The sequence below is a fragment of the Python bivittatus genome, unplaced genomic scaffold, assembly GCF_059951505.1.
Source record: "Python bivittatus isolate LINGU-HERP-01145 unplaced genomic scaffold, Pbiv_v1 ctg000670_np1212, whole genome shotgun sequence".
NCBI lineage: Eukaryota > Metazoa > Chordata > Lepidosauria > Squamata > Pythonidae > Python > Python bivittatus.
In genome coordinates, this window is record NW_028277094.1 from 10,488,120 (window position 1) to 10,515,101 (window position 26,982).

General features: G+C 42.5%; 1 protein-coding gene across 9 annotated transcripts in view; it reads left to right on the forward strand.

The window, feature by feature from the left end:
* The window catches only part of ATP11C (ATPase phospholipid transporting 11C (ATP11C blood group)), a 62,770-nt gene that overhangs the window by 12,005 nt on the left and 23,783 nt on the right, over positions 1-26,982 (forward strand). For 6 of the 9 annotated variants that reach the window (XM_088151603.1, XM_088151602.1, XM_088151599.1 and 3 more), the window contains exons 1-17: positions 2,022-2,198; positions 7,010-7,129; positions 9,203-9,292; positions 11,291-11,371; positions 11,599-11,706; positions 12,734-12,862; positions 14,801-14,904; positions 16,660-16,710; positions 17,345-17,409; positions 17,617-17,698; positions 18,279-18,429; positions 18,536-18,733; positions 20,869-21,006; positions 21,632-21,783; positions 24,955-25,026; positions 26,177-26,250; positions 26,634-26,737. In XM_088151603.1, coding sequence (XP_088007729.1) covers positions 2,148-2,198; positions 7,010-7,129; positions 9,203-9,292; positions 11,291-11,371; positions 11,599-11,706; positions 12,734-12,862; positions 14,801-14,904; positions 16,660-16,710; positions 17,345-17,409; positions 17,617-17,698; positions 18,279-18,429; positions 18,536-18,733; positions 20,869-21,006; positions 21,632-21,783; positions 24,955-25,026; positions 26,177-26,250; positions 26,634-26,737 — 1,770 coding nt within the window. In that variant the 5' untranslated portion in view covers positions 2,022-2,147. Of the gene's footprint in view, positions 1-2,021; positions 2,199-5,275; positions 5,312-7,009; positions 7,130-9,202; positions 9,293-11,290; positions 11,372-11,598; positions 11,707-12,733; positions 12,863-14,800; positions 14,905-16,659; positions 16,711-17,344; positions 17,410-17,616; positions 17,699-18,278; positions 18,430-18,535; positions 18,734-20,868; positions 21,007-21,631; positions 21,784-24,954; positions 25,027-26,176; positions 26,251-26,633; positions 26,738-26,982 lie in introns of those variants that run through there. The other 3 variants (XM_088151595.1, XM_088151597.1, XM_088151596.1) reach the window with 3 other exon arrangements.

Genomic DNA, 26,982 nt, shown 5'->3' on the forward strand with positions numbered 1-26,982 from the left:
AAATGCAGCTGTTAATCAATATTAGAGGGAGAAGCTTTAAAAAAAAAACTTTTAAAGGTAAAGTCACTTTTGAATTGAGCTTAATTCCTGGAGACACTGATCCATGCAGTATTCTTAGCAACCACACAGAGTGGTTTCCTATTGCCTTCCAAGATGATTTTTCTGAGTTTTCCCTCTAGCCCACACCCCTGGTATCCCATAGCTGTCTCTCATCAAGTACTAATCAGGTCTGACCATGCTTAGCTTCAAAACCAGGACAGGTTTGGGCACTGCTACCGGACATAGAGATCTTTGTTTGTCCATCTGTCTCCACACTGGAATATTTATGCCCTTTTATGGCATGATCAAGGCAACCCTGCTCCCAAGGTTCTTCTAGAGAGGCTTGCCAAGGGCATGGACTTCAAGGCCCAGAGGGAATTGTTTGGACGTGCATTAAGTGTTGCCCAAAGGAGGTGGACTTGTGGTAGATGACTCCTTTCATAGAATCAGGGTTTTAAGATAGGAGAGACGCATGCAGAGACATGCATGATCTGCAAGGACTGATACACCCCCAAAGTGCTTTGAATCACACCAAGCTTTAAGATTTATTCCTGCATGATCATTGGCGTGACTAACATAGGGCTTAGTTTAAATAGGTTGCTTGAACAGTTTCACTCGATAAAGTCCAAATGTTTCTAGGACCCTGTCTGTATAGCTGTTGGAGTTAGTCTTTGCTTTGAAACTTTTAAGATTACAGAATAGATACTGCAAATAGAAGCCTTTGTCTACCTAGTTTCATTTCAATAAAACAACTTCCATAGTGCTATTAATACTAATACTGGGCAAGGGGGAGATTAAAAAAAATCAAGATCGTGACTGCAGCCACAGGATTGAAGGCTTCAGTTCTCTTTTTGTATGCATCGTACATGTGTTTAAAAAAGTGAGGTCTTAATCTCACAGTCACTGGTGTGATTGTGATTTTTTTTTTAATTTTTGATTGCACCCTGGGGATGTCCTCAGTAATATAATATATGTTACATGCCTCTTAGACTAGGACAGTGTTTCTCAACCTGGGCAACTTGAAGATGTGTGGACTTCAATTTAAGAAGACTTTAAGACTTCATCTTAAAGCTGTCCAGGTTGAGAGACAACAGTCTAGGAGCTCCTTATGTTGAGATTTTTACAGTTGATGGTAGCATTTTATGGCACTGATTGATGTTTTTATTCCACATCTGTGCTGTGCTTAGTTATTGGCCCATGATAAATAGATTTACAGCTAATACTATAATTTGAAATGGAGAACAGCATTGTATAATTATAACAGATGACTCAATACAGAAGATTGAAAGAAAAAAAAACTATAGGAAAGGCAGAATCTGCCCAGGATCTATTAGATAATTTTTCAGCAGGTCCTCATAAAATCAATGAAAGGCCCTGGATGTTAGAAAATATTTCATCCCTAAATTGTAGTGTTTGGGAATAATCTATCGAACCTTCTGAAGTTTTCAGTACTTGTTCTTTCAAAGGGGGACCAAGAGTCCAAAGATCCTAGCGGCCGTGTGAAAATTTCAAAAATGTGTCTTCATCTACCTGCTGTTCTACATAACCAAAACAGATAGATTAAATTAGCCATTTTTACACTGATTTGTTTCTAACATGTTCTTTTAATGTGGCTAATGGCAACCTGGATATATTTTAAATAACATTCCTGCAGGCTTAACATCTTGCACACAGCTGACGGTTGAAATGTGGCGTCTTGGTGAGAAATCTCCCCCCCCCCCAAATAGGTGCCTTTAAGGGTGTTTTTACTGTAGGTTTTAGGGTAGTGCAATCTTATTCGTGCATATTTACTAGGAAGCCTGATTGTGCTGCTGTGTTGGGTTTACTTACTGGCAGAAATGGGATTGTAGCTTTAAAGCACAACCTGGTTTACTCTACAATTGTCTAACTCAGAGCTCCTCCTTCTGGAACGGGGTTTGTTTAAATTGAATGCCTTCCAGCTCAAAGTAATCTGATCTTTGTTCGTCTTCTTTGGGAAAGCCTGCTTGGGGTCTTTTGCTCTCTGCGGCTTCCAGAAATCCATTTTAGATCTTTACATTTGGTTTAAGGGATCTCTTTGCCTGAAGAGCCTCTTCCCCTATGAAAAGTATTTGGCCGTTTTGCAAGAAATGGAATTCTCTTTAACCCCAGAAGTGGTACTGAAAGCGTGGCCCAAGTTGGTAAGTCTGTCTGGGGTGACTTTCTTTGGCCTCCAACGGGATTTGGGTTCACTCTGGGTTAGAGGCGAGACCCATCGCTTGTTGACACCCAAAGGAAGTTTCCAGGCCAGCAAACGTGCGAAGTAGCTAAACCAGAATGCCTGCTTTAAAGAATTCTGTCTTTCTTTATCTTGTTGGGGCAGAAGGGGAGCTTTTTAAAAGGATTGCAAATGGGTTACTGCTTTTAAAAAATGTGTGTTTCTTTTAATTCGGCAGTAATTGATACACTGGCGTTAGTTCAGCAATCTGTTAAATTTGATTTCCTCCTCTTTCTGTTAAATTCTGTTAAACTGATTTCCTTTTCACTATGTGCAATGCGTTTAATAATTAATTTGGAATAAACTGCTTCGACTTTATTGTGATTGTTAGAATGTCTATACCAGTGTTTCTCAACCTTGGCCACTTGAAGATGGGTGGATTCCAACTCCCAGAATTCCCCAGCCACTGGCTGGGGAATTCTGGGAGTTGGAGTCCCCCCATCTTCAAGTGGCCAAGGTTGAGAAACACTAATTTGTACTGTAAAACAGGCTACTGAGCTCGATCAATAATTTAGGTCCTTAGTATTTTGTGTCAATGTCTGTATATCAGCAGATCCTTCCCTTAAGGGCAAAGCGTACTGCTTTTCTCTTAGCATGAAAAATACATTTTTGGGCTCCCCCCCAATTTTATTTTTAAGAATTATTGAATGCGAAAACATGGAGGTTTAGCTTTGGCTAATATTTTAAAGCGTTGAAATAAGTATGCTGTGCCTCTAAGCACATGCAAAGTGCATAGGAGAAAGTCATGTGTCCACCTGATTGTCTCCTTTTAATTGGAAGAAGTTTCTGATTCAGATTCTTTAAAGGGATGTTTTTCAGGCAAAAATGTCCTTTCTTGCCAAATCATAGCCTATTTATTCCCTCCCCGCCCCCAAGTAGTTTAGTTGTATATCTGTTGGAGTGATCCTCAACTAGTTCCGATTGCCTTCTTTTAAATTTAGATTTTTGTTTTCAATCAGAGATAGTGAAATGCAGAGGCACTTTGAAAATTCATCTTTCTTTTATGAGGTTGGGCTGCGTTAATTATTTGATATATATTCCTCTCTTTTACTCCAAATGATCAGGATGACTAATCTCCTATAAAAGCCAATAACTGTTCCTATGAAGTGTGTTCCTGTAACTTGTTTCTGTCAGTTCAAATCATGTATTCAGATCCTTTTAGCCTGAAAATACTCCAGAGGCTTTGCAGAATAATCAGAACCGAAGGACCACCTGGGCCTGGTTTAAAAAAAACAGGGCACCCAAGAGAGAGAAAAGGACAAACTGAATTCTGAAGGTTTCCTACTCTTTAAAATAGCCATCTGGGGTGGAAATTATTTCTTTGACTTAATGTGCTTTGGACCTGCTCATCAGCAATAGCCCTCTGTGAAGGATGCAGTTAAAAGCATCATGGGTGTAATACATTGAAAGGTGAAGTCCCCGTCAAATTGAACTCAACACAGAGGTATCTCTGGAGCTTTCTTGGGAAAAAAAATAGAGATGCAATTTCCCATGGCCATTTCTGGAATTTTTTTCTCTATCTGGATGCTGGAATTCCAGAGCCAACTGCCAGTCCCGGGCTGGGCGGTTGCCATGGGAACTCCTCCCGAGGAACAGCATCTCCACTTTTTGGCTCCTGCTGGACCAGCCCCGCGGGCTTTGAGTGTCGCCTGTCCCAGAGTGTCGCCATTCTAGAACCACCGCATGGACCCCAAACCTCCAGACTTGGTGGGCCCTGAGATCCAAGAGCACAGCACCACCTTTCACAAGCCTTGCTTCTGCTGTGTGTTGTAAGCCGCCCTGCGAACATTTGAATCTCAAAGGCGGACTACAACATTTGGCCAAGGGGATGGGTTGCTTCATTGGCAGTGGGGGATCCTAACACAAGGATGGGCTGCTTAGTGCCCTACAGTGTTGAATTCAGACTGCAGTTCTGTATCCCCTGGTCATGCTCCTATGGCTTATGGGAATTGGGGTCCAAAACGTTTGAGCTCCTCCTCTCTGTGAGATGGGGAAGGAAAGTATCTGACTTGGTTTTATATTTGTGTCATATTAGTCAGTGTTCATCTCCATAATTTGACTGTAATTCTGATAAAGACTCTGGAATGTAAGTCAGAGATGGAGCTTATACATCTAAACCAGTGTTTGCTTCTTTTGGTTTATTCACTACCTTGTAATTGGCTGGGTTCACACACCACACTAAGCCTTAAGTCATGGGTTAAATTGTGCTAGATACATTCAACAAGCTACACTGAAACATTTTGGCTTAGTAAGTTGTGCAAATCCAACCAGTGTCACTTGCAACCCATGGCTCGAGGCTTAGCATTCTACACACCGTGCTTAAAGCAAGCCATGTAGAGCAGTGTGTGAGTCTGCACGTTTTGTATTAAAGCAGATTGCAACCCTCGCTTCTGTTGTGTTTGTGCATAGAGCATCCTGCCAAAAAAGGTTAGATGAATAAACTAAAATACACTTTTTGTTCTACTGAGACAAAAATGGACCAGCTGGAAGTCTAGAAATAGTGTGTGTGTGTCTGTCTGTCCCACATGGATATATCTTGGAAGGGTGCTCCTCCTATTTTTATTTTAATCTTCATGCAGTTAGGGGTGGAATGAGCGAGAATGTCAACTGGCACAAACACGAGAAAAGTCTTTGGCCCCACATCACATAAAATGTCAAGGGTTTTGTGTTGAAATACATCTTCCAGTCCAGGATGCCCTTGAGAGTTTCTGGCATGATGAGTTTCCTCCCACCTTCCCGGCATCACGGCTATAATTCACTACTGTGAGTCCTTCCCCCATCCAAGCAAGAAAAGGAAGGACATATTCTAATTTCTTGGTTACGAGCAGCTTTTTCCATGCTGGAGAAGCGTCTGAGGGTGTGTACTTAAGTTGTAGAAATATTCTGGAGTTTTAGCCAATCTGAAACCAGCAGCACTATGTAGGTCATAGGAAAAAAAAAAAAAGACGCTGAAAAGTTGCCTATTTATCTGAATCCTCTTTCATTTTCCATTATGGGAAAGCTGGGCTCGATAAGATGGACTGTGAATCAGCAACAGTACGTTCATCTCTCTCTCTCTCTCTCTCTCTCGCGTGCGCGCCTTCTTTGCTGGCACTTTTTAAAACAAAAACCTGCCATGTGGAAACTTTTCTGCACCCAGGAAAGTTTGAATCTCTGAAACCAAACTTGGTTCTGGGGGATTTTGAGCTGCATAGGGTGATGTTCCTTCCAATCCACGTGCATTCTCTAGAATGTGCCTGATGGTTACATGGTATGCTGTGTTGCAGAAGAAAATTGGCTTTCTTTAGGGGAACCTCTTGGGTTTAAAATTGATTTTTCACTGAGGAACATCTGCAGAACTCCAAAGAGTTCCCCCAGAATGGTAGAAAACCTTCTGTTGGAGAAGGCTCTTGCATATGCCACCAGTTGGCTTGCTTGGTCAAGATGCTTCTGATATACCACAGATATTGTCATGAGTCTGGATTCTTTTCTGTGTTCGTGCTAGAGTTGGATTTTCTTGGCATCCTTCTTGGGATACAGCAGGCTTCAGTGTTGATTTCCATTTGATCTAGAAAAGTCCAGAATTGTGCATTTCCTCCTTTGTGTCTACTATGGTGGTACCTCAAGTTCCCCCAATTTGATGTTCTCCAGATCTGTTGAACCTGAGTCCTTCAGAAATGGGTGGTATATACAATAAATTATTGCCTTCTCGCTCCTGGCTGGCATTCCTGTTCATTCTGGGAGTCGTAACTAAACCAATTGTGCCATCTGGTTGAGTGTGACTGTTGGTCACCACATTTATGTTGCTTCCTTGACAGTGATATGGTCGTGGGTTGTCATTGCGTTCTTCTAGATTGTTCTTTTTACTTTCCATCTAGCATCGAAACAGGGTGGACAGCAACTAAACCACAACATCCCACAGAGCCATCTTTTGCCATCTAATGTTCTCCAAATCAGTGGGGTGCATAATGCAATATATAGGCACTGGGGAAATCTTTAATTTTGTTACCTCTTTCATTTTGTTAGCTCTACTGTTTGGAAGCTCTGTGGGAATGTTTTCGTATTTTCAAAACATCTACGGTGCTAATTCTTTGTTTGATGTTGTTCTTTGCTGCCCTGTGGATTCCCGTTGGATGGAAAGGCAGGATACATATTCCTTTTAAAGACAAATGAGTGGGATTGCTCAGTTAGAATTTAAAACAGGAGAGAAATGCCGCCAACTCTTGGCACAAGGTTTTCTGCTCTTCAGGAAAACTGTAATTACTACCTGTCGCCCAAATGTGTAATAGGCAAACTGCATAATTTCCAAGATAGACTGTAATCATCCAATGCCTGGAAATTCTAGATGCTAGTTTTAAAAAATAATAATTCAGAATTGCACTGTCTGAGGGGCTTCTGTGGGATATCTCAGGATTGGAGAGTCTGCCTTTCCTCATCTATAATAATGGTTGGACCTTATCCCAGAAACCAGTGTGAATGGAGTGCTCACGGCTGCTGGTTAAACCAGATGACTCCAACATGGTCTCCTGCCAGTGGGTTGAGATGGTTGTCCATTCTCAGCCTCCATCCCAGTTGTGAGATCTGGAATTTGTAATCTCAACACAATAGGACAGCACCAGTAGGAAAAAGCTGCTTTTAGCCATTTGCAAGGAACCTTTATGCATAAATCTGCATTTGTGGAAGACCAGTTTCCAAGAGGATCAGCACACACTGCATCATTGACAACTTCATTGTTTTTCTCTTCTTGTTTTGCAGTTTGCTGGGGAAGAAAAGCGAGCTGGGACTCGGACTGTATTGGTTGGCCACCACTTGGTTTCTAACATTGAGGCTCATGTGCCCCAAAAATTCTGTTCCAATCAGATTGTCTCCTCCAAGGTATGGGTTGATGGAACTATGTTTTAATTGGTTTGATCCCTCTGCACCATGGCCAGCTCCAGGGTGATCCACACAGTGCCTCCTTGTATCAGGATTAGGAGGTCTTTCCCCAACCTGTTGCCCTCCAGAGGCTTCTGGGTTTATAACCCATGCTGGTTGGGAATGATGGCAACTGTAGTCTGACTTAACCTAAGATATGGGAACTGACCTGAGATCTTCTGCTTGTTGCTTTTACAGTTCCAGGACCTAAGAGTTTAGAGTCTCAAACTTGACCAGTGTACTTGGTCCTGTCATTTTCTGATTGGAACCTCAGTCCATAAAAAAAAGCTATATTCCCATAATATGCTAAACTATGGTTTGCTTAAACACAATGTAAAGAATAACTCATTTGAATAATGAATATCTCCCCTTTCTACTCATTTGAATGATTAAGACCAAGCCAGCTGCATTCAGACAATACGTTGACCTCTAAACAGCCAGATCACATTTTGGCTGAACCCAGCTGTAGAACTCAGACTGTATCTAAACTTCCCAAAAGTCTGCAAGGTTTTCTAATCGGGAAGGGGACCAGCTAGGACAATCTTGTCTTCTATAGTTAACAGAAGTCTGCCTTCTGCAACCTATTTTTCAGTATAACTCTGCTGACTTTTGATTTAATGTCAGGACACTTTAATTGTCTAACAGTGTGTGTTTGTGTGTCTGTGTGTTTTAATAAACATCAGGTTGGTTCATTTTCTTCAGGCTTTACACCATGAAGTATTTTATTTAGTTACTTTTCAGTTTTAATCTTGTACTTCTTCAGAATTGGTTCTTTTAGCAAGCTAAGGATAAAAGGCTATAAATAAGTCAAGCAGTTCAGCCATCACACTTCATGACTTCCTTCTGGCATGGTGTTGCACAAGCTCTCGGTTTCCATCATTTCCTTTTTTCAGTGACAACGTATATATTTCCATCTGCATGGGGGACCTTGAGTAAAACTTTGCAGCATGAAATCCCATTTGTTTGGTGTTCTGACTGACCGGACGGATCATTCCCAGATAAAACCAAGCTGAATTCTCTTGCTGCATGTCTATTTTTTAAGATAGCAATCAATGTGCAGCTTTTGGTGGCCAGTGAAACTCTTTACTCTGTTCAGCAGGATGTCTGTATGTGTTCTTCCTTGGTGGGGTTTTTCTGACTCAATGTAAATCTCGCTCCCCCCCACGCGCTAATGCGTTGGACACAAAGATATTTTATTTCAGAAATCTGAGTTATCTCAAAGCGAACCAGGACAGGCTATTGACTACACAGTTGATTGATTTTTGATTGACTATGTGGCATCAAGTCATTTTCGACTCCTAGCGACCCCTTAGATCAGTGTTGTCCAAACTTGGCCACTTTAAGATGAGTGGACTTCAACTCCCAGAATTCCCCAGCCAGCCATGCTGGCTGGGGAATTCTGGGAGTTGAAGTCCACTCATCTTAAAGTGGCCAAGTTTGGACAACACTGCCTTAGATAGATTTTCACCATGGTGATCCATCCCTAACCTGTACAATCATTCAGACCTTTAATAGCTGTCTATCTTCACCTTTCTCCCAGCTAAGAGATGGAACTTCCAATTCAGGTGGAAGTGAGGCATGCACCCAAAACTCACGTTGTATATTTTTGCTATTAAACTAACTTCCATGAGGGCAAGTAACTGTGGATGGTAGCTTTGCCCAACCTGGTGCCCTCCAGAGGTATTGAGACTACAACTCCCAGAATTCCCCAAACAGGAGTGAGAATCTGAGTCTGAAACTACATGAAGAGGACCAAGGGGGTGCAGACTCTCCTGCCTGAATCTTTTGTAATTTTTACTGCTGACTAAAACAGCTTGCTGATAGTGGACTAATTATGAAGGATTCTTAGAGTTGATAACTCCCAAAGAGCAGTATTCCCTAAGCTGTTTCCCACCAGATGTTTGGGGATTGCAGCCTCCATCGTTCCCATCTGAATGTGGCCCACAGATCTGGAGAGCAGGAAGTCAGGAAAAGCTCTATACGGTCTGCCCTTTGGGAGTATTAAATGGACCCCACCTTGTTTCTGTCTTGCAGTATACAGTCTGGAATTTTCTTCCCAAGAACCTCTTTGAGCAGTTCCGAAGAATTGCCAATTTCTACTTCCTTATCATCTTCCTTGTCCAGGTAAGACCACTTTAAAGGAGGGAGCATCAACAGATGTGATGTGCTTTGGGTTGTTTATTAAAAACAAAACAAAAAATCAGTGGCTTTAAAAAGAAAACTGCACAGGGAATGAATAGACATTGGTAGTTATAAATAGGTTTTTTTCAAAACAGGAGCTACTGCAATTGTCCACCCTACTAAAGGCCCTCTTTTGACTTAAAACGTTCTTTCACCATCCAGATGGGCCTAGCTTAAAGCAGAAGAATGGTCCCATATGTGCTGGTTGAGAAATGGCCCACCCAACCACACACTTGTGTGTTTGCTTCCACTCCTAATTCATTCTCCAGGGCTTTGGGTTTTTTGTTTTTTATTTTTGCAGAAATTCTTTGCTCAGCTCTCCTCGGTAACTAAAACAAGAGCTGTGTCTTCTCACCTTCCCGTTCCTACCCATTGCCGGAGCAGTGAGTTTTCAGCTCCTTAGAAAGGACCTCCAGCCCATCCGTTGTATTGAAGCTAATTTTGCACTGTATCTGCAATCCAGTTTATATCTGACATTTTAGTTCATTACTAAAGATGAATCAGCATGACTTTGTCCTTCTACCCGAGTTTGTTTTCCTATATATATAATTTTATTAAAAGATTTTTAAAAAGGAAGATAAAAACGAATGCAAACTAATATAAAATAAGAAAAAGAAATCAAAGCGAAAGCTGAAAGTGCAAGAAAGGGGAGAAAAAGCAAAAGAAAAATAGAAAAAGAAAAAAGATACAAAGAAATAGCTCCCAGTCTTCTTTACAGCAGTTATAAGTACGATTATAAATTTACCTCTTACCCTATGGTTACAACATAACTCTGTTCTTTCTATAATCTAATCATCAAAACCATAAATCATAAGTTCTTTTTTTCTTACGCAAAAAATCCATAAGGGATTTCCAGTCAACCATAAACGTAGATATTGTCTTTTCTCTGATCAAAGAGGTCAATTTAGCCATCTCTGCAAGTTCCATCATCTTCACCAACCATTCCTCCGTGGTGGGTAGCGCCAAATCTTTCCATCTTTGTGTGTACAATAATCTCGCTAGTTATCATCTACGAAAACAAAGTTCCATGACTTTTTTCCAACTGTTTGTCCATCAGTCGGTCCTTTCTACCTAAGTTTGGAAATCCCTCATTTTTCCTAAACAGAGTGAGGAGATACACAGTACACCGTGGGGACTGAACACCCTCTTTCCTGAGAGGTGGAATATTAAGTCTTCCTGGAAAATAACTCCTGTTAATGAAACTGATGATGTCAGAATTATTCTGTTTCCGTTCAGATGATTTGTCCTGGGTTCTGGGTACAGATTCTGAAAATGCCTTACTGCACCCCAAAGGAATAGAGTGCAGCTGTGTCTTAATATGTTGTATTCTGGCTTGCTGTGGTGTCAGCTGACATCTCCTCCATGCCTGGAGGCTTTGAAAGTGAAACTGGGTGAAAGGAACCTTTGTGTAATTTGAGGTAAATCAAAATTTCCCCTGGTGATGGGTGTGGATTTTTCATGGTCTCAGTTACAGGTGATTAGCATAGAATTAATTAATGGGTTGCAGAAAACCATGCCAGGAGAGAGATGTTGCCATGTTTGGACATCTAAATGATTTGACTGGGATCCTCTGGAGAAATTGTTTTGGGACTGACCAGCTTCTTAGAGCAAATCATTAGGAAATGGGGGTGTTACAAAGACAACGTTTGGGGCCAGAAAGGATATTTTTATTCCAGATGTTCTGGAATAGATGCTTCCAAAGATGCCTTCAAGTAGCTGATTCTTCAGCAAAATCACTTCGGAAGACCATGACAAATTCTTGATGGTCTTTATCAAGGAAATGAGAATACACTAACATGCTTGGGAAAGATCTTTTGACTTTTGAGCACCTCTTCCCTAGTTTGAGAAATGCTTCTGTAAATTGGCGCCCAAGATCTAATCGAGGAATAGCCATGTCCTTTAAAATCGTTAATCATGTAGCTTTTCTGCATCTCTGTTTAGGTGATCGTAGACACACCAACCAGCCCAGTGACAAGCGGACTTCCTCTCTTCTTTGTGATTACTATTACAGCTGTTAAACAGGTATGTCTTGCTTTTTATTCCAGTGAACAAAAGAAGAGGATTGTTTCTATCCACCTTCCCAGATGTTCTAGGCTTGTCTCATTACAGCTGTGGGCTCTTGTAGCTAGGGAGAATGGGGTTGCATCTGGAAGGCCTCCTATTGGAGTCTGTTTCTCCCATCCCTTCCATTCTTTGATTGAGTTTTTCCAGTTTTCTGGTTTCTTTCATTCCTTCCCTTGTTTCTTCAGGGATATGAGGATTGGCTGCGGCACAGAGCAGACAAGGAAGTCAACAAAAGCATATACTTTGTGATTGAAAATGCAGCAAGTGTGAAGAAGGAGTGTGAAAAGATCAAGGTAACAGGAGACGATTCTCCTCTGTTCTGAAGAATAATAGGAAGCGTTGATAAGCCCAGGATGTAACCTGCATACAAACACAGAGGCTGGGTTGCAAGGAAGAATCTCTTTGACATGCCTTGGACTGGATGTTTTGTAGGAAACATTTTTCCCTCTTGCGTTCAGTTTACTCCTCAGCCTTCCAGGGCTAGTTCTGGAGGAGAGGCTACCAGCCATTTTAAGCAAGCTAGGAATTGTGGTGGGCTTATTAAAAGGGCAGCCTAATTTTGATTTTTACTTTCTGTTCTTCTTGTTTATATTAAAATCAGGCAAGCTGTGGTTGGACATGAGTTCTCTGGGCTTGAAAAGGGAGCAAACACCTGTTTGATTTTGATGCTGTAGTCTGTCATATTCTCTCCAAATACAGAATGAGCAAGAAGGTTGGAGCCTGAGGGGTGGGGGAGAAGGAGGAATTATTTTGGTCATGGTGTGAAGTGAGTTAAAAGAAAATCGCCCCTCAGAAGGCAGGGAAGACTTTTGGATGTCAGTTCTCTGCCCATCAGCCAAGTTAATCTCTAGATGTTTCAAGGTAGACCTTCCTAATGTTGGGGATTTCAATCCCATGGAATAAGGACCCCTCAGGACTCACTTTCAGAGTCCTGCAACTTTTCCTGGGCTGAGGGTCCCACTGGGCCTTTGAGTAGGTATCCTCTCCCAAATAGCAGAACACAAACATGACATTTGATGTTTCCTCATGTATAAAATAGCCGTAACTACACTTAAAATAATGTAAATGCAGTTGATGAGATTCTTCAACATCTGCTTAATCCTTTCTCCTTTCCGTCACACCAAAAATGTTAGTTGGATGGCCACTTCTGCTAGGACGAAGGGCTTCACGTTTTGCAACTCTGCTCTAACCTCTGGGACTTGGAACAAAGCAATGTGGTCATTATCAAGGGTGTGTAACACTGTTGGGCGATAGACATAGAGTGTGTGCACGTCTCTGCATGTTTTTGCAAAAATTACAACTCCCTGTTTTGATTTTGAGGTTGGTGACATAGTAGAAGTGTCAGCAGATGAAACCTTTCCTTGTGATCTAGTTTTACTGGCCTCAAGTAGCAAAGAAGGCTCCTGTTACGTCACTACTGCCAGTCTAGATGGAGAGTCAAATTTCAAGGTAAGAGGACAAGTTTTCTGCAGTTTTCTTGGCAACATTTTCAGAAGTGGTTGGTCCTGGCCACCTCCTTCCTAGGGCTGAGAGGGAGGGACTGGCCCAAGGTCACCCAGCTGGCTTCGTGCCTAAAGCAGGGCCAGAATTTACCGTCTCCTGGTTTCTAGCTTGGTATCTTCACCACTACACCAAACTGGTCTCCCACCCTTTTCACATACAATTAAATATTCTGTCCAGAGTGAACACCTGAGCAAGCTTCTCTTATGCTGATTTCCAATGAAACCGCTTCCTGTGGTGTCTTAGAAAATGAAATACATCAGAATGTGTAGTTTGGGAGGATTGTGTATAAAATGCTAAAAGAGCTTTTTTTAAAAAAAATAGGTCTTTCCAGCACGAGTGTAATTTTAGCTAGGTAGGACCTTTGAACTCAACCCTAGGTTTCAAAAGATGTTTCTTTTCTCAAAATGCTATTCATCATTTCCCACTGTTCGTGCAAGAGAAATGTGTCGCATTCAACCGGAAAGGAGGAAAATTTCAAAATAATGGGCTTGGGAAACCTTGGAGAGAGTTTTGTTTATGAAGATGGATTACTGTCATGGATCTTGATGACAGAAGTGATTTATAACTTCTGAGCAGTTTCTGGAAATAGAAGCTGCTTCATTCATACACACACACACACACGAGTAACTTTTTAATTCTTTGTTAGCTTCTTAATGAAGTTTCCTGATATCTGCAGAGTGTGAAACATTATTCTTTTCCAACATTACTCTGAAATCTCAGTCATGACAATCCCAACCATCTCAGCTTAAGGTTACTGAGCACTTTTAAAAATCTGAGATGCCTCTTGTAATCCCTTAGCGAAGCAGTTCTATTATGTTGACTTGAGACTCTTCCCTGAATTTAGTTGGACCCTCCGATATAGGGTTAGAATGAGGGATTGTACAAGCATCTGGTTTAGCTTAGAGAGCTCTCCCTAAAAGGTTGAGGCAAGCTTTCGGTGGGGATGGTGGAGACATTTAGCATTTTATCAATATGGAGAGTTTTGCAAAATGGTTGCCACAGAAAAGCTTGTTTTGTCATAAAATGGCTGTTATGGTATGGGTGGAGTCGGTTGCCAAATAGTCATGTTCTAGAAGATAAAGGGGGAGGTTGCCCCGATATACCTGATATCAGCCTTGTGAGGTAGTCAGACAGGAAGCATGCCCAGATGAACTAACTCCGTCTTTACTGTAAGGTTACATTAAGAGAATCTTGCAAGTCTGAAAGTACATCTCTTCCCCATCACCTTTACAGCCCAAGAAACTAGGGAGGGTCCCTTCTGAGACATTTGCCATGCCCCCATTCCTTTTGCGGGTTCAGCTGTCGCTTATCTGACCATTGCCTAGTCTGTGGCTCTTCCCTCTGTCTCCCAAGGTCATTCCCACATACCATCACACCCTCAAATCCCCCTGGATGATCTTGGTCTTCTCTTCTGTGCACCCTTCCAAGCAGAGCAATGAGTTCTACAGCTGCCCACCAAAGATACTTAGGAAACAGGTCGGGCTCAGAGACATTCTTGGAAGTAAAAGTGATACTAGAAGTTGGGGCTTGCTTTGCATTATCTTCATTGTCATTCTTGTAGTTATTATATTCTCGCAAATGCCTAAAAATCAGAGTGGAACAGAGCGTCTAATAGACAGCCAAGAAGTTTGACGTTCATCATGGAGCTGTTTGGCTCCCATCTATAAAGTTCCTTCACTCATTGCTGCGTAGAATTAACGCCCACATTTCTCGGGTAGATCATTAAAAATAGTCTCCCGTTGTCATCTAAAGAGCCCTTGAAGTAGCTGACGAGGTGACAAGATATCATTGAATCCCATCAAACTGTGGTTCAAATTACAGATTTAAAATTGGCAGCATTCGCCTGCTGGTGGCCTTAAGTTTTGCATGCCTGTTCTTTCCTAGACTCATTATGCTGTGCAAGATACAGCCAAGCTGAACACAGTTGAAGGCATGAATCGTCTTGTCGCCACAGTAGAATGTGAACAGCCTCAACCAGATTTGTACAGGTAAGCTTTGACGTGGAAATCTTTTCATGTTGTGTGGTCAACTTCCTGCCCTACCTTCTGCATTTCCCAATGTTGGCAACCCTTTTATGTCTGAATTAGAGCTGAGGGTGTAGAAGATTCTTTTGTGGCTTGTAAGGAGCAACCTGAGATCCTTTACTTAGCCTGGCCACCAGAAGAACCAGCTGCAGGTTCAGCTTGAAAAAGAGGTGTTTCTGAAATTCCTTTTGTCCACAATTAGGAACAGAGGAAGCTTGGTCAGTATCTCTTATAACCCAGGAGGCTGTCAAACTGGACAACAGCTGTCATCTGTGCCAGCCAACATGACTGGGATTATAGGAATTGCAATCCATTGGAGTTGGGCGGCTTATCTATTTAAATAAATAAATTAAAGAACAATAAAATAAGCAGAATGCTCTGCTTCACCCTATGCTAAATTGGAGAGTCACATCCTGGAACAACCAGGGAGATTTTCTTTCTCTCTCTCTCTCTGAGCCACTGATACTGGATATTTCGGAATCAAGCATTATTGGCCTTCAACCAGAGCATCAGCAATACTTGGATATCTTCTGAACCCAGTTCCGAGTTCAGTTATTCAGTGGCTCATTTTGAGCCACAGGTTGGAGCAGTGTTTCTCAGCCTTGGCTGCTTGAAGATGGGTGGACTTCAACTCCCAGAATTCCCCAGCCAGCCAGGGTGGCTGGGGAATTCTGGGAGTTGAAGTCCACCCATCTTCAGGCGGCCAAGATTGAGGCTGGCTCGGAATTCTGGGAGTTGAAGTCCACCCATCTTCGAGCAGCCAAGATTGAGGCTGGCTGGGGAATTCTGGGAGTTGAAGTCCACCCATCTTCAAGTGGCCAAGATTGAGAAACACTGGGTTGGAGCAAGCAATGTCTCATACGCACAGTGACATCATTACACAAGTGTTGTCACTGTATTCTAATGGCCTCTGTTGCATGCTGGTCCCAGCTCAGCCCTTTCCTTCCTCCAGGCCTGCCATTCATTCTTCCTTCCCTGTTTACTCTCTGTTGCCCAACAGCTGTCATCACTTCGCAGATGTGTGTATCTCATAAGCCCAGGAAAGGGCAAAGGCCTGGAAGTTGGCCAACAAGTGTGAAATAAATGCTGTCATTGAATACAGTTGCCACAGATTCCGCCTTAGGCACTTCTCTTCCCCTGTTGCTTTCCTGGGATGATAACTATTTTTAAATTAAAAATTATTGATTGGTAAATAACCTCTAGGCCAGCGATGGTGAACCTTTTGGGCTTGGCGTGTCAAAAATTCAGAAAATGCCTAACTTGACTCTGCTGGCATGTCACCCCCCTCAACAAAAGAGAAACAATTCTTTACATATGCCTTTATTTAAAAAAAAAATACAGTCCAGTTATGTGCAGTGCTATGTATTATATATATAAAAAAATCAAATAATTACAAAAATGAAATACGAGTAAAACTCAGTTTCTTCGGTAACTTAAAACAGGGAGAATAGTTGTTGGTGAACTCTGGCACGTCACCCAAAACATTGTGGCGCGTCACCTTTGACACGCATGTCATAGGTTCGCCATCACTGCTCTAGGATCACCCCCATCGGCCTTTTTAGACCCCTTCTCTCTGAGAACACAACAGCTTGACAGTCCCTTTCTTTAGCATGCCTGATTCCCACCACCCCACCTCCTTCCTTTAAATTGCTGCAACTCCCGTATGACCATGAGCCACTTACAGAACATCAACATCCTTTGGTACGTCTCTCCCAACAGGTTTGTGGGCAGAATCACTATCTACAACGATGAGCCAGAGCCTCTAGCCAGGTGAGTTGCTTCGCTTGATTGGTTGGGATTTTAACATCTTGGAGCTCATTTGCTGTAGAGGAGTATGGAGGTGGCCTTGAAGCAGGTACAGGGCAGGGTTAGGAAAACATGAACTTGGCCTGGGAAAACAGGAGGGTGAGGAAGAAACTCAAGAGTGCCTCGCCTTGACTCTCTTTGGTGTAAGCACAGCCCTGTCAGGCTTTCAGGATGTTGTTATTTTAGCCTATATCCATAGCGCCCTAGTATTTCTGGTGAGGTCTGTGTCCTGATCTGGCCTGCCTCAAAGGGCTGACATAGCTTGCTTCTTTTTAATATCAAGGGCTACCACATCTAGGCTAGAAAAATCCAGATGAGCTTTAGATGGCAGCTGTGAGATACAGAAAATATAACCTTTTGCCACCATCTTAGTGGTCATCCACATTTTTGAAGTCCAGGGATGGTAGCCCAGTAATTCCTGACCCTGACTTCTCTTTCTCTCCCCCACCTATTAATTTTACACGTCCCCTATACGCTGGCTTGTCATAACCGCCTCCATAACTTTGCCTTGTTCTAAATAGTCTTTGTTTCTTTGACCAATGGTCAGCCATTGGCGTTTTCCAATTGCTTCTCTTCTTATGAATGCTCTTCATTTTAGGCCGCTGGGTCCCGAGAACCTTTTGCTGAAAGGAGCGAAATTGAAAAATACCTCAAAGATCTATGGTGAGCAAGTGCTTTGCTGCTTCTGTTTCCCATCCCTTGATTTTTTTGAAAGTTGCAGTTCTGGGCACGCATAGGCTTTACTTTGGAGTAGGCATACAGAAGAGAGGGCCGGTGCCCAACCACAAGTGTGGCCTCTTCTTTGTTTCTGCCTTTTTAATTTTTAAGGCTCTGGGGTTTCTCCCTTGCAACTGTGTTTATATTTTGTAGGAGTTGCTGTATATACAGGAATGGAAACCAAAATGGCTTTGAACTACCAAGGGAAGTCTCAGAAACGCTCTGCCGTTGAGAAGTAAGCAGGAGGGCCATCTGTCTTCTCTTTGTTTTTATAAATATTCATTTAAAACAAAGCAAAAAAGAGATGTTTCTTTGATTCTGACTTGTGTACAAAATGTTTTGGCCTCTTCTACGCCCTTCCAACGCCTTCTGGAGGGATTAATATTTGCCGATGGGAAAGAGGCTCAGACATGTCCCATAATTCCTGAAGTTTGGTTATGCCTGCTGGGCCTGCTGGAGCCTTCAGCCCATGGAGAGTCATAGATTCCCCACCCTTGGTCTACAGAAACAAACTGGCTCAACTTAATGGTCAAAGTTCTGAGCTGGGAAACCCTTTTCAGATAACCAGCTGATTAATGAGATCACGTGTGGGATTAGTTAATGCAGCATATTTTGGGATTCAGCCTCCCCCTCTTTGCACTCTGAGATAATACGATAGACATATTGGCCTGGATTTCAGCAAGGTGTTGGTTTAGGTCCGACACCTGTTAAGCCAGTGTTTTAACATCACAAGGGCAGGTTCTCTCATTCAGTTGTGTGTATTCTTTGTGAAACCCAAAGTATAGCCCCAACTCTTGGATCTTGTGACTTTCCAGGTCAATCAATATGTTCCTGATTGTCTACTTATGCATTCTCTTGAGCAAGGCTATAGTGTGCACTACTTTGAAATACCTCTGGCAGAATGTCCCATATAATGATGAACCCTGGTACAACACCAAAACCCAAAAGGACAGAGAAACGTTCAAGGTAGATTGGTTGGCTTTCATTGGTTGATGGTTGTATGCAATCAGATTTATTCCATGTATGGGTGACTTGGTGTATCTTTCTCTGTGTGTGTGTGTGTTCTTTTCAGCTGCTAAAAATGTTCACCGATTTCCTGTCCTTCATGGTCCTGTTCAACTTCATTATCCCAGTCTCCATGTATGTGACTGTCGAGATGCAGAAATTTCTGGGCTCCTTCTTCATTTCATGGGACAGAGAGATGTATGATGAAGATCTCCAGGAAGGGGCATTGGTAAACACCTCTGACCTCAATGAAGAACTTGGGCAGGTCAGTAATGTCTCCTCATGCCTTCCACTACCCAACAGATAAATGTTGGGGTGTCTTCTACTCTCCTTGCATCTGTCCTCTCCAGAAAAAGAGACAGAAGAAGATATCTGTAATTACCAAAAAATAATGGAAGTTTTCCTGTTACCAGCTGAAACTAATCATGGGTCTTAAATCTGAGAAGGGTGAATGCTGCTCTTGTAGATGGTATATGTCCCATCTGGTTGAAGTCTTCTACCATAGCTGCTTCTCCAAAGAAGCTGTCTTTGGAGCTTAATAGGGTTGCTTGTGAGTTGAAGCTTTTGGTTTAGTCTCCGGCTTCAGTTCCAGTTTAAAAACAATATTCAGTTGCCCCTCTCTAGGATTTGTAATGTCTCAAAACACAATATGTACCAAAAAAAAAAAAAAAGTAAATCACATCTTAAATTGCATCTGAGTCATGCTAAGACTGCAATTCTGCATCCCAAACCCTTTGAATGTCAAGGGTTCCAAGATGTTTGCCCAGTACTTGTATCCTAAATGTCTAAAGGAGCATCTGGCACCATTCCAAAGAACAGAGTCCCTGCCTCTCAGATCCTTGAGAAGCCTCTTAGCTGGGTCCTCTCTGGGAAGTGAAAAATCTCCCATGGGCGACTCAGCAAGGAAGCACTACAAAAGAAGTCCTGTATTTGATTTTATTGTTTATGTATGCTAAATAGCAAATGACAAAATAAGTAAATTCCATCTTGTGTCAATTGTTGAAATGGGATTCCTTCCTTCCTTCCTTGCTTGCTTGCTTCCTTCCTTGCTTCCTTCCCTCCTTCCCTCCCTCCCACAAGCAAATTTTGCTTATTGTTGACACAGGAGCTGTTAGCATCTGTCTGGAGTAAAAGCTGAGAATTAGTGTCTCATCTTTCTTTTGACACAGGATTTTTTGTTCCTTAAAAAGTCTTTAAATATGTGCTAAGATTCTTCCTTTGGACTTTTGCATGGTTGATACTGCTTATTAGTTCTTCATTAAGCAAGATTTCCACACTTGTTCTAGTGTAGAGAAATGTCAGACTTAGAAGCCAGGCTGTGTACACATCCATGCACAGTCAACCTGGCCAGTTGTGTTCAATTTATTGTTTACTGTATACAAACGTGCATGTGTGTGTGTAGAGAGAGAGAAGGTGTAATGGGGGGGTTGAACAAGCCAAGGAACACTCCACAGCAATAGTTATTTCTTTGACAAATGTGAACTACGCTGGATATTTATTTTTCCTTCTATACCTTATACTGTTGATTTCATTACTCTAATCCATGTAAGACCATCTGTTATCATAAATTCTCACACTTTCCTTTAAAAAAAAATCAAATACTTTATTTTAAATACACATGCTCGTAGGCAAATGCATTACAGCAGAGTGAAACAGCTTGATAGCTATATCTACTCTCTAACATGTGGACAAGCATACTATTTCTAATAATTACTGAAAGATGGAGATTGGGGAAAGGATCATTTTGATTATGAGTCTGAAATGCATTAAAAGCCTCAAGCTAACCAAGAACATAAGAACACTGTTGTATAAAATAGGTACAGCAGAAATTAAACTGAGGATCAATTATTATTAAATTACTGCAGAACCACAGGCGAATCAGGGGATAAATTCTCACTCTTTCCAACCTCAGAGAGATTTCCTGGTCCTCTTCTACCAACGTAGAGATGGAAGGAATGAAATCTGCAGGAATAGAACTGGTCATTTGGGTTACTCCAGCCAATCACCATTAGTGTCGTCATTCCCCATCCTTGGCTCCATTCTCCGAGATGGTCCTGGTGGTTGATGAGTCCTCTGATGTCTTCTGAAGACACTGAGTCAGAAGAAACATAAGCCACTCATTTCCTGGTTAGAAGTCTTGTACGGTCCTTTTGGCAATGGAAATTGAAGTTGAATGTGTATCTCCAGTCCAGGAAGCCCTAACTGCAGGAAGGGAAGACAGGAAGGGGACAGAAGTTGGCATTCCTGCGTTTTCTCAATTGCTTCCTTTCCATGCACAAGCATTACTGCTGATTTTGTTTTATTTTAAATGTCACTATGGAGGGGGGAAAAAAACCCACAGACGCTCTGGCAGAAAACTGTGCCTATCTAATCAGAGAAATGGTCTTCTTTTTCTTCTAGGTTGAGTATGTTTTCTCTGATAAAACAGGGACTTTAACAGAAAACACAATGGAATTCATTGAATGCAGCATTGATGGCTACCGGTACTGTGACTTTTCTGAAGTCGATGGGAAAAAGCCTACAAGAAAAGCAAGCAAGGTAAAACGCACCCAGCCGCCTTGCCAGCCTAGGAGGTTGGGGAAAAGAAGACTCGGTGCTTCTTTTGATGTTTAGATGCCTTTCTGTGGGACTCGTAGCTTCATCTGCTTGGCAACCCCAGACACGTAGTGGAAGGGATGCTAAGTCAGGTAGTCAAATCCAGCAGATCTCTAAAGATGATTCAGACGTTTGTTCAGGAGACCCTCTAGTGAGTAAGGAAGCAGAATACCTCTTCTGAGGGTAGGAGATCAATACACCTTGTAAGATAGGTCCTCACATTCTTGGATTCATAACTGCTTGCATTAACAGTTAACCTTGGTGAGGAGAAGGGACATTCTGTTTCGTTAATTTTAAGTTGAATTGGTTTAATCTTTACAGAACTTTGCAACCCTAGGAATGCTGTTTTCCCACTGTCCAGCTCAGTAGATCAAAGGTAGAGAGTATGAGCATCAAGTCTCACCTCCCCAGTTTTGACTTGAGGAGGAAAAATGGGATGGCTGGACAGTTGGAGCACCACCGCCGCTCAGAACCATTCTTTTTCTGCTTGAACTCGGAACTGAATGTCTCCCTGTTTAATGTAGTTGCTTCTCTTTGTCATCTCCCCCCCCCCCCCCGACACACACAGAGACAAGAAGAACTTTTCCTCCGTGCTTTGTGTCTCTGCCACACCGTTCAGGTCCAGCCAAAAGATGAAACCGATGCAGGGAAACCAGGAGGCCCATGCAACTACGCTGCAGCTTCCCCGGATGAAGAGGCATTGCTAAAGGGTGCTCAGAGGTGAGCACGTTTATCCTGTTCCCCACCGTATTTTTTTTTCCCCTCCCCCAGTTGCATTCAGGGTCGTGCACATGGCTGATGAAGTTCTCATGCCCAAATGGACAATTCCCTCTTTGGATGCTGAGGATTTTGAAGAGAATACGAGAAAGCTACCTCATAGAATCTAACCAAAGATGATATTGAGAGGTATTGATTGACCCGTACCAGCTCTCTTTATGAGTGGCTGGTGGAAAAAGTTGGCATAGCTGGCACTTGCTACCATCCACAAGACCGAGTAGCGCCATCTTACTTGTTGAATAATAAGAAATAATTAATAAATGAATGATAAACAATAATAAACAATGACATCTGCCTACCCCAGGTCCTTGGGAAGGACTCAATAGGTGGATCAAAGTGCCAAATCCAGTCTAAACATCTGTCTGACTGTGACACCAACCATCATCCTCATCATTTTATTCGATCTGGACACTGCCCAACTCCAGAACAACTCTGGAGGGTTCAAAGTACAACAGATAAAGTAAAACACAATCTGAATAGAAAAACAATATAAATTAAGAGCAAGTTAAAAATAAAGAATAAGATGGAAAATCTGGCCAACACCATAGAAACATATACAAACATGACACCAGTGAAGTAACAAGCAATGGGAATTCACCTTGGTCTTGCCCAACTTTGTCTGAAATACATCCTGGGTCATTCTATGTTGGTTCGGAGGTTTCATGAACATTTTGTTTTCCCCCCGAGCATCAGCTTAGATCAGGGTTTCTCAACCTTGGCCACTTTAAGATGTGTGGACTTCAATTCCCAGAATTCCCCAGCCAGCAAGGCTGGCTGGGGGATTCTGGGAGTTGAAGTCCACACATCTTAAAATGGCCAAGGTTGAGAAACATCGGCTTAGATGATGAAAACAGGGAGAAAAATAGTAATCATCCGGAGACCCTAAAGGTGTCCAATGGAGGGACAAAGATTCAGAGTCCCAGTGGTGAAGATCACTACCAAAGAAATAAAAATTGTTGGGCTTCTGTAGAAGGCCTTCACGATTGAAACGTTGCACCAGAGAGGGCAGCACCAAACATCAGGAGAGGGAAAATTTTCCTGTTTTCATTTTGCTCCATTTCTGCTTTTTCCCAGCACCCAGTTCTTCCCCAGCTCCTTTCAGCACCCGTTTGTGAATGTTCTTTTTCAAAAGCTGGCATGAAAATGGGTACTTTACATTACATGCCTTTGTCCCCCAAATAGAAGTACGCCTGCATTTTCTTCACATGCAGTTCCTTTAATTCAGTGCTTTTCTGTTTGCACTTTCCTTTAAGAGGTAGCGTGGTGTTGATTTCATTCAGTCTGCTTTTTTTAAGTTGCAGACTTCTGGATTCCCCCCCCCCACCCCCAGTCTTCCAGTTTGCCCTTACATCTGGATGGAACATTGGGGGTTGAGTTTGCATTCGAACGTGCAAGCAAGATGAAGTTCCTGGCCAACACTCTCCAGAATATGGAGGTGGAGTTTGTCTAAGACTTTTGGCGCACACTCTTCTACAAATTCCCAAAGTTGCTCCCGCTGTAGCCTTCGTGCATTTAAATCCTGGAAGTTCTGCTTCCTTGCTATATGTATATTGCATGACAGACTCACCAGGACTTCTGCTCCCATGTCCCCAGCCTACTCCCAAATCTCTTCATTTTCCCATCCAGGCTGGCGTTACCCAATCGAGGCAAACTTGCTTCCTTGCAAAATGAAGAGATTTGGGAGTAGGCTGGGGACATGCTTTTATTTCCCTTGTAGATGTTTAAGCTGCCAGGCTAATGATGCTTTCCTAGCTAGCATTCTTGTTTCTAGATTGATTTTACTTGATGGGTAGCTCCCATTTAAATATTTGCTGTTAACTGAGTTCAGTGTGTGCTTTTTTCTGCTTTCATTTACCTAAGCCATCCTGGGTGCTGCGAAAAACACAGGATAAAGGCGTTCCAGGAGGGAGGATCACCTGAGCAGAACTGTGTAGGAGTAAACGTAGGGAGGCAGTGCAAGCATTTTGGGGATGTTGCATGTCAAAAAGAGCTTGTTGTTTAAATCCGAGGTGGCCTCTTTCCTCATCTCATGCTTGAAACCCTCCTAGGGCCAAAAGCTGCTTTGGGCAAGGACAGTGCTGCTGATTTCAAGCATTTTGACTTGGACCGGATTAGGGATCAGGGTGGAGAGAACCTCTCCGGTCCCTTCTTGGTGCCAACGTGCCAAGTCCCTATCAGCAGGACATGATCAGGGAAGGAGAATTCACCCAAGAGCTTCATTGATCAGATTTAATGTCAAGAAATAAGGAATTAGGAAGCAGAGTCTTAGAAACGAGTGGATTCCTTAAGGCAGGGTCTCTGAGTTTTGACCTTCTTTTTCCTAGAAGGCAAAATGGAAGGGCTAGCTGCCCTTTTCCTGAATAAACCTAAGACCAAAACAACCATCTGCTCTTCATTAGTGAGGTTTTGAAATACTCACATATTTTTTTTTTGGGGGGGTCCTTCCAACATGGAAGCCATCTTGGATTATTAAGCGCTGGAAAAGGCCCAGCTAACTAGGCAATAAACCAGCATTTCCAAACTGGTTAAAGAGCAGAGAGAACATTTGCAAAGAATCAGGACCTGCTGTCCTGGGGCTCAATAACGGAGGTTTCTAATAGCTTGACTTGATCCTCCCAACAAGAGTTATTCGGCACATTATAAATGGTGATCTGCGACTGCAATAAAGGTTGGTTTGGTTTGATTCAAGTACGTTATCTGTAAACCTCAGTGTCGATGGGAAACTCATGCAGAGGAATTCTGCACCCCCACTCACAGCTGGCAGGGTGGTAAGTTTCTGTACCCCACGGCCCGGAAGAAAAGCGTAACTCTAGTCTGGCACTCCGAAGGATCTGACTCAGCTTTCAGCATGTGAAAGGTTAAAATGGTGCACCCCTTTGAATTTGTTCCTCCTGGGCATGGGCAGAGGGAAGCGGAAGTCTCCTTTTCTGGCTTCCGAGTACGATAGCGCAGATGCACTTTTGGGCGTAAGAACTTGAACCGCGTTTTATTGAGTCTATTTTTTTTGTTTTAATCTAAGGGGTGTGCCTGGTGCATGCGTGCGCGTGCGTGCGTGCGTTGGTTTTTTTTTTTTTTTTTTTTCAACGCCATTCTGTCCTTTTTGTTCATTGACAGGTATGGTTTCACTTTTCTAGGACAAGAAAATAACTTCATGAAGGTACAGAACCCCAAACAGCAAATTGAAAGGTAGGTGTGTTTGCAGCTTAGGCTCAGGGGCTTCCCGATCCTGTTCACAGAAGCATGAATACCAGGCAGTGTTTCTGAAAAGGATCCAGAAATGAACTGGCTGGTTTATTTTTATTTTTCTCCTCGCCCCGTTTTACCTGGCAGCATTTTCTGAGCCTGGTGCCAGTCTTCTCAGCGCATTTTCATTTCTGCTTCTGAGGAGCGAGAGGGGTGTGTTGAACTGTGGACCTGTGAGGTCCACCTGGGAGAGCCACCTGGGTTTCCATGGTGGAGAACTGAACAGTCTATTTTAGGCAAGATTTGGCAACAAAATGGTCCATCACACAGCTCTGAAATAGGCCCCCAGTTCAGTCAATAAAAATTGATGATGATCATGATGTTGATGATGGTCATCAAGGCATCAGTGTTCTCACATGAAATCTTCAAGATTTTAGGCAGAATTTTCGTCTTTTCACTCACAATGGCATCATATCTTAGAGGTGAGATCCATGGAATCCCACAGGAGTTAGCAATCTTGTGATATTTGGGACACTTAATTTTTTTTTTAAAAAAAAAGCCAGAGTAGTCAGTGTCTGGGGGAAAAAAAATGTGCAAGACATACATCATAGCTTTTTAATACAGTTTCTCTGAAATGGAGATGTTCCTGCAATTATATTCTGCAAATAGTCTTGCAAAATATGGTCATGCCCTATTTATGCTTGTATCTGCATGTGCTTTTATATTTATATCTTAAATTATTCTAATGACATTTAGCTTTTATATTTATCAGTAATATTGTAAATTACTGTGTTTATGTTTTTTAATTTACATTTTAAATTATTCCTTACATTGATTTTATTTTAAATATTTATGCTTGCATTTATATTTTATATTTACAACTTATATTTATATTTGCTAAATCGGTCGGCAGCTCCCAAAATTCTTAGGATGTGAATATTTTCATCGGTTCAAGGGTCAGGAGCCCGTGGAGGTTTTCCTCCAGATCCCCACTCATTTTATTGGTTTATATTTCAAAGTTGTCACTGCAGAGCGACCCCGGGCGGTTGTTGTTAGCACTTTCCTTGCTTGAGCCCAGTGGGGCTAAAATTCCTGCCAGTTTTCCCCACCACTAAACACACTTTCTCTTCCTTCCTGCTTGGAAAAAAAAAAGGTACGAGCTGCTGAACGTCCTTGATTTTGACTGCGTCCGCCGCCGGATGAGCGTTTTCGTGAAGATGCCAGATGGTAAGCTGAAACCTCTGAAACGCTTCGCTGATGGGAAGAAGGGCGTGAACTAGCAATATAATATCCCCAGGAGAAATGTTCAGAAGTGTGCAAGCAAGGGTGCATAGGAGGCCTTTTTTAAGGCCCTGTGAGCCACAGCGAAGGAACACAATTTGCTTTCTCAGTGTGTTCAACACTAAACCACATGGAACGTCCCCAGCCCTGACAAACATGCATTAATGCCCAGTGCCCTCATTGCTTAGATAACTGCAGTTGGATTCTGTCCTGTGCATCTTCTTAGAAGCTTCGCTCCTCAGACCTGCTATCCCAAAGGCACATGTTGGTGTGGAGGTATCCCCTGCACGTTAACTAACATCGAAATGTTCTGTTTCCCCATCTTTTAGGAAGAATATACCTGTTTTGCAAAGGAGCAGATTCTTCAATTTTCCCGAGGGTCCCTGAAGCTGAAGCACAGAAGACCAGGGTCCACGTGGAACAGAATGCAGTGGTAAGTCCTTCAGGCCACCTGGGGCTGCAGATGTTCAGGGTTCCATCATCCTAAACTTTAACCACAAGGAAAGAGATTGGTGGCTTTCTTCCTCTTCTCCCTCCCTCCCTCCCTCCCTCCCCAGGTGGATGTATTTTAGAATTGAGGAAAGCAAAAGTCTACTGAAATTAGCTTTGCCCCTGGGGCAAGGTCAATACGGGGCGTTCCCTGCATCATCATGTTATCATAGCAAGTGGCAACCCCCA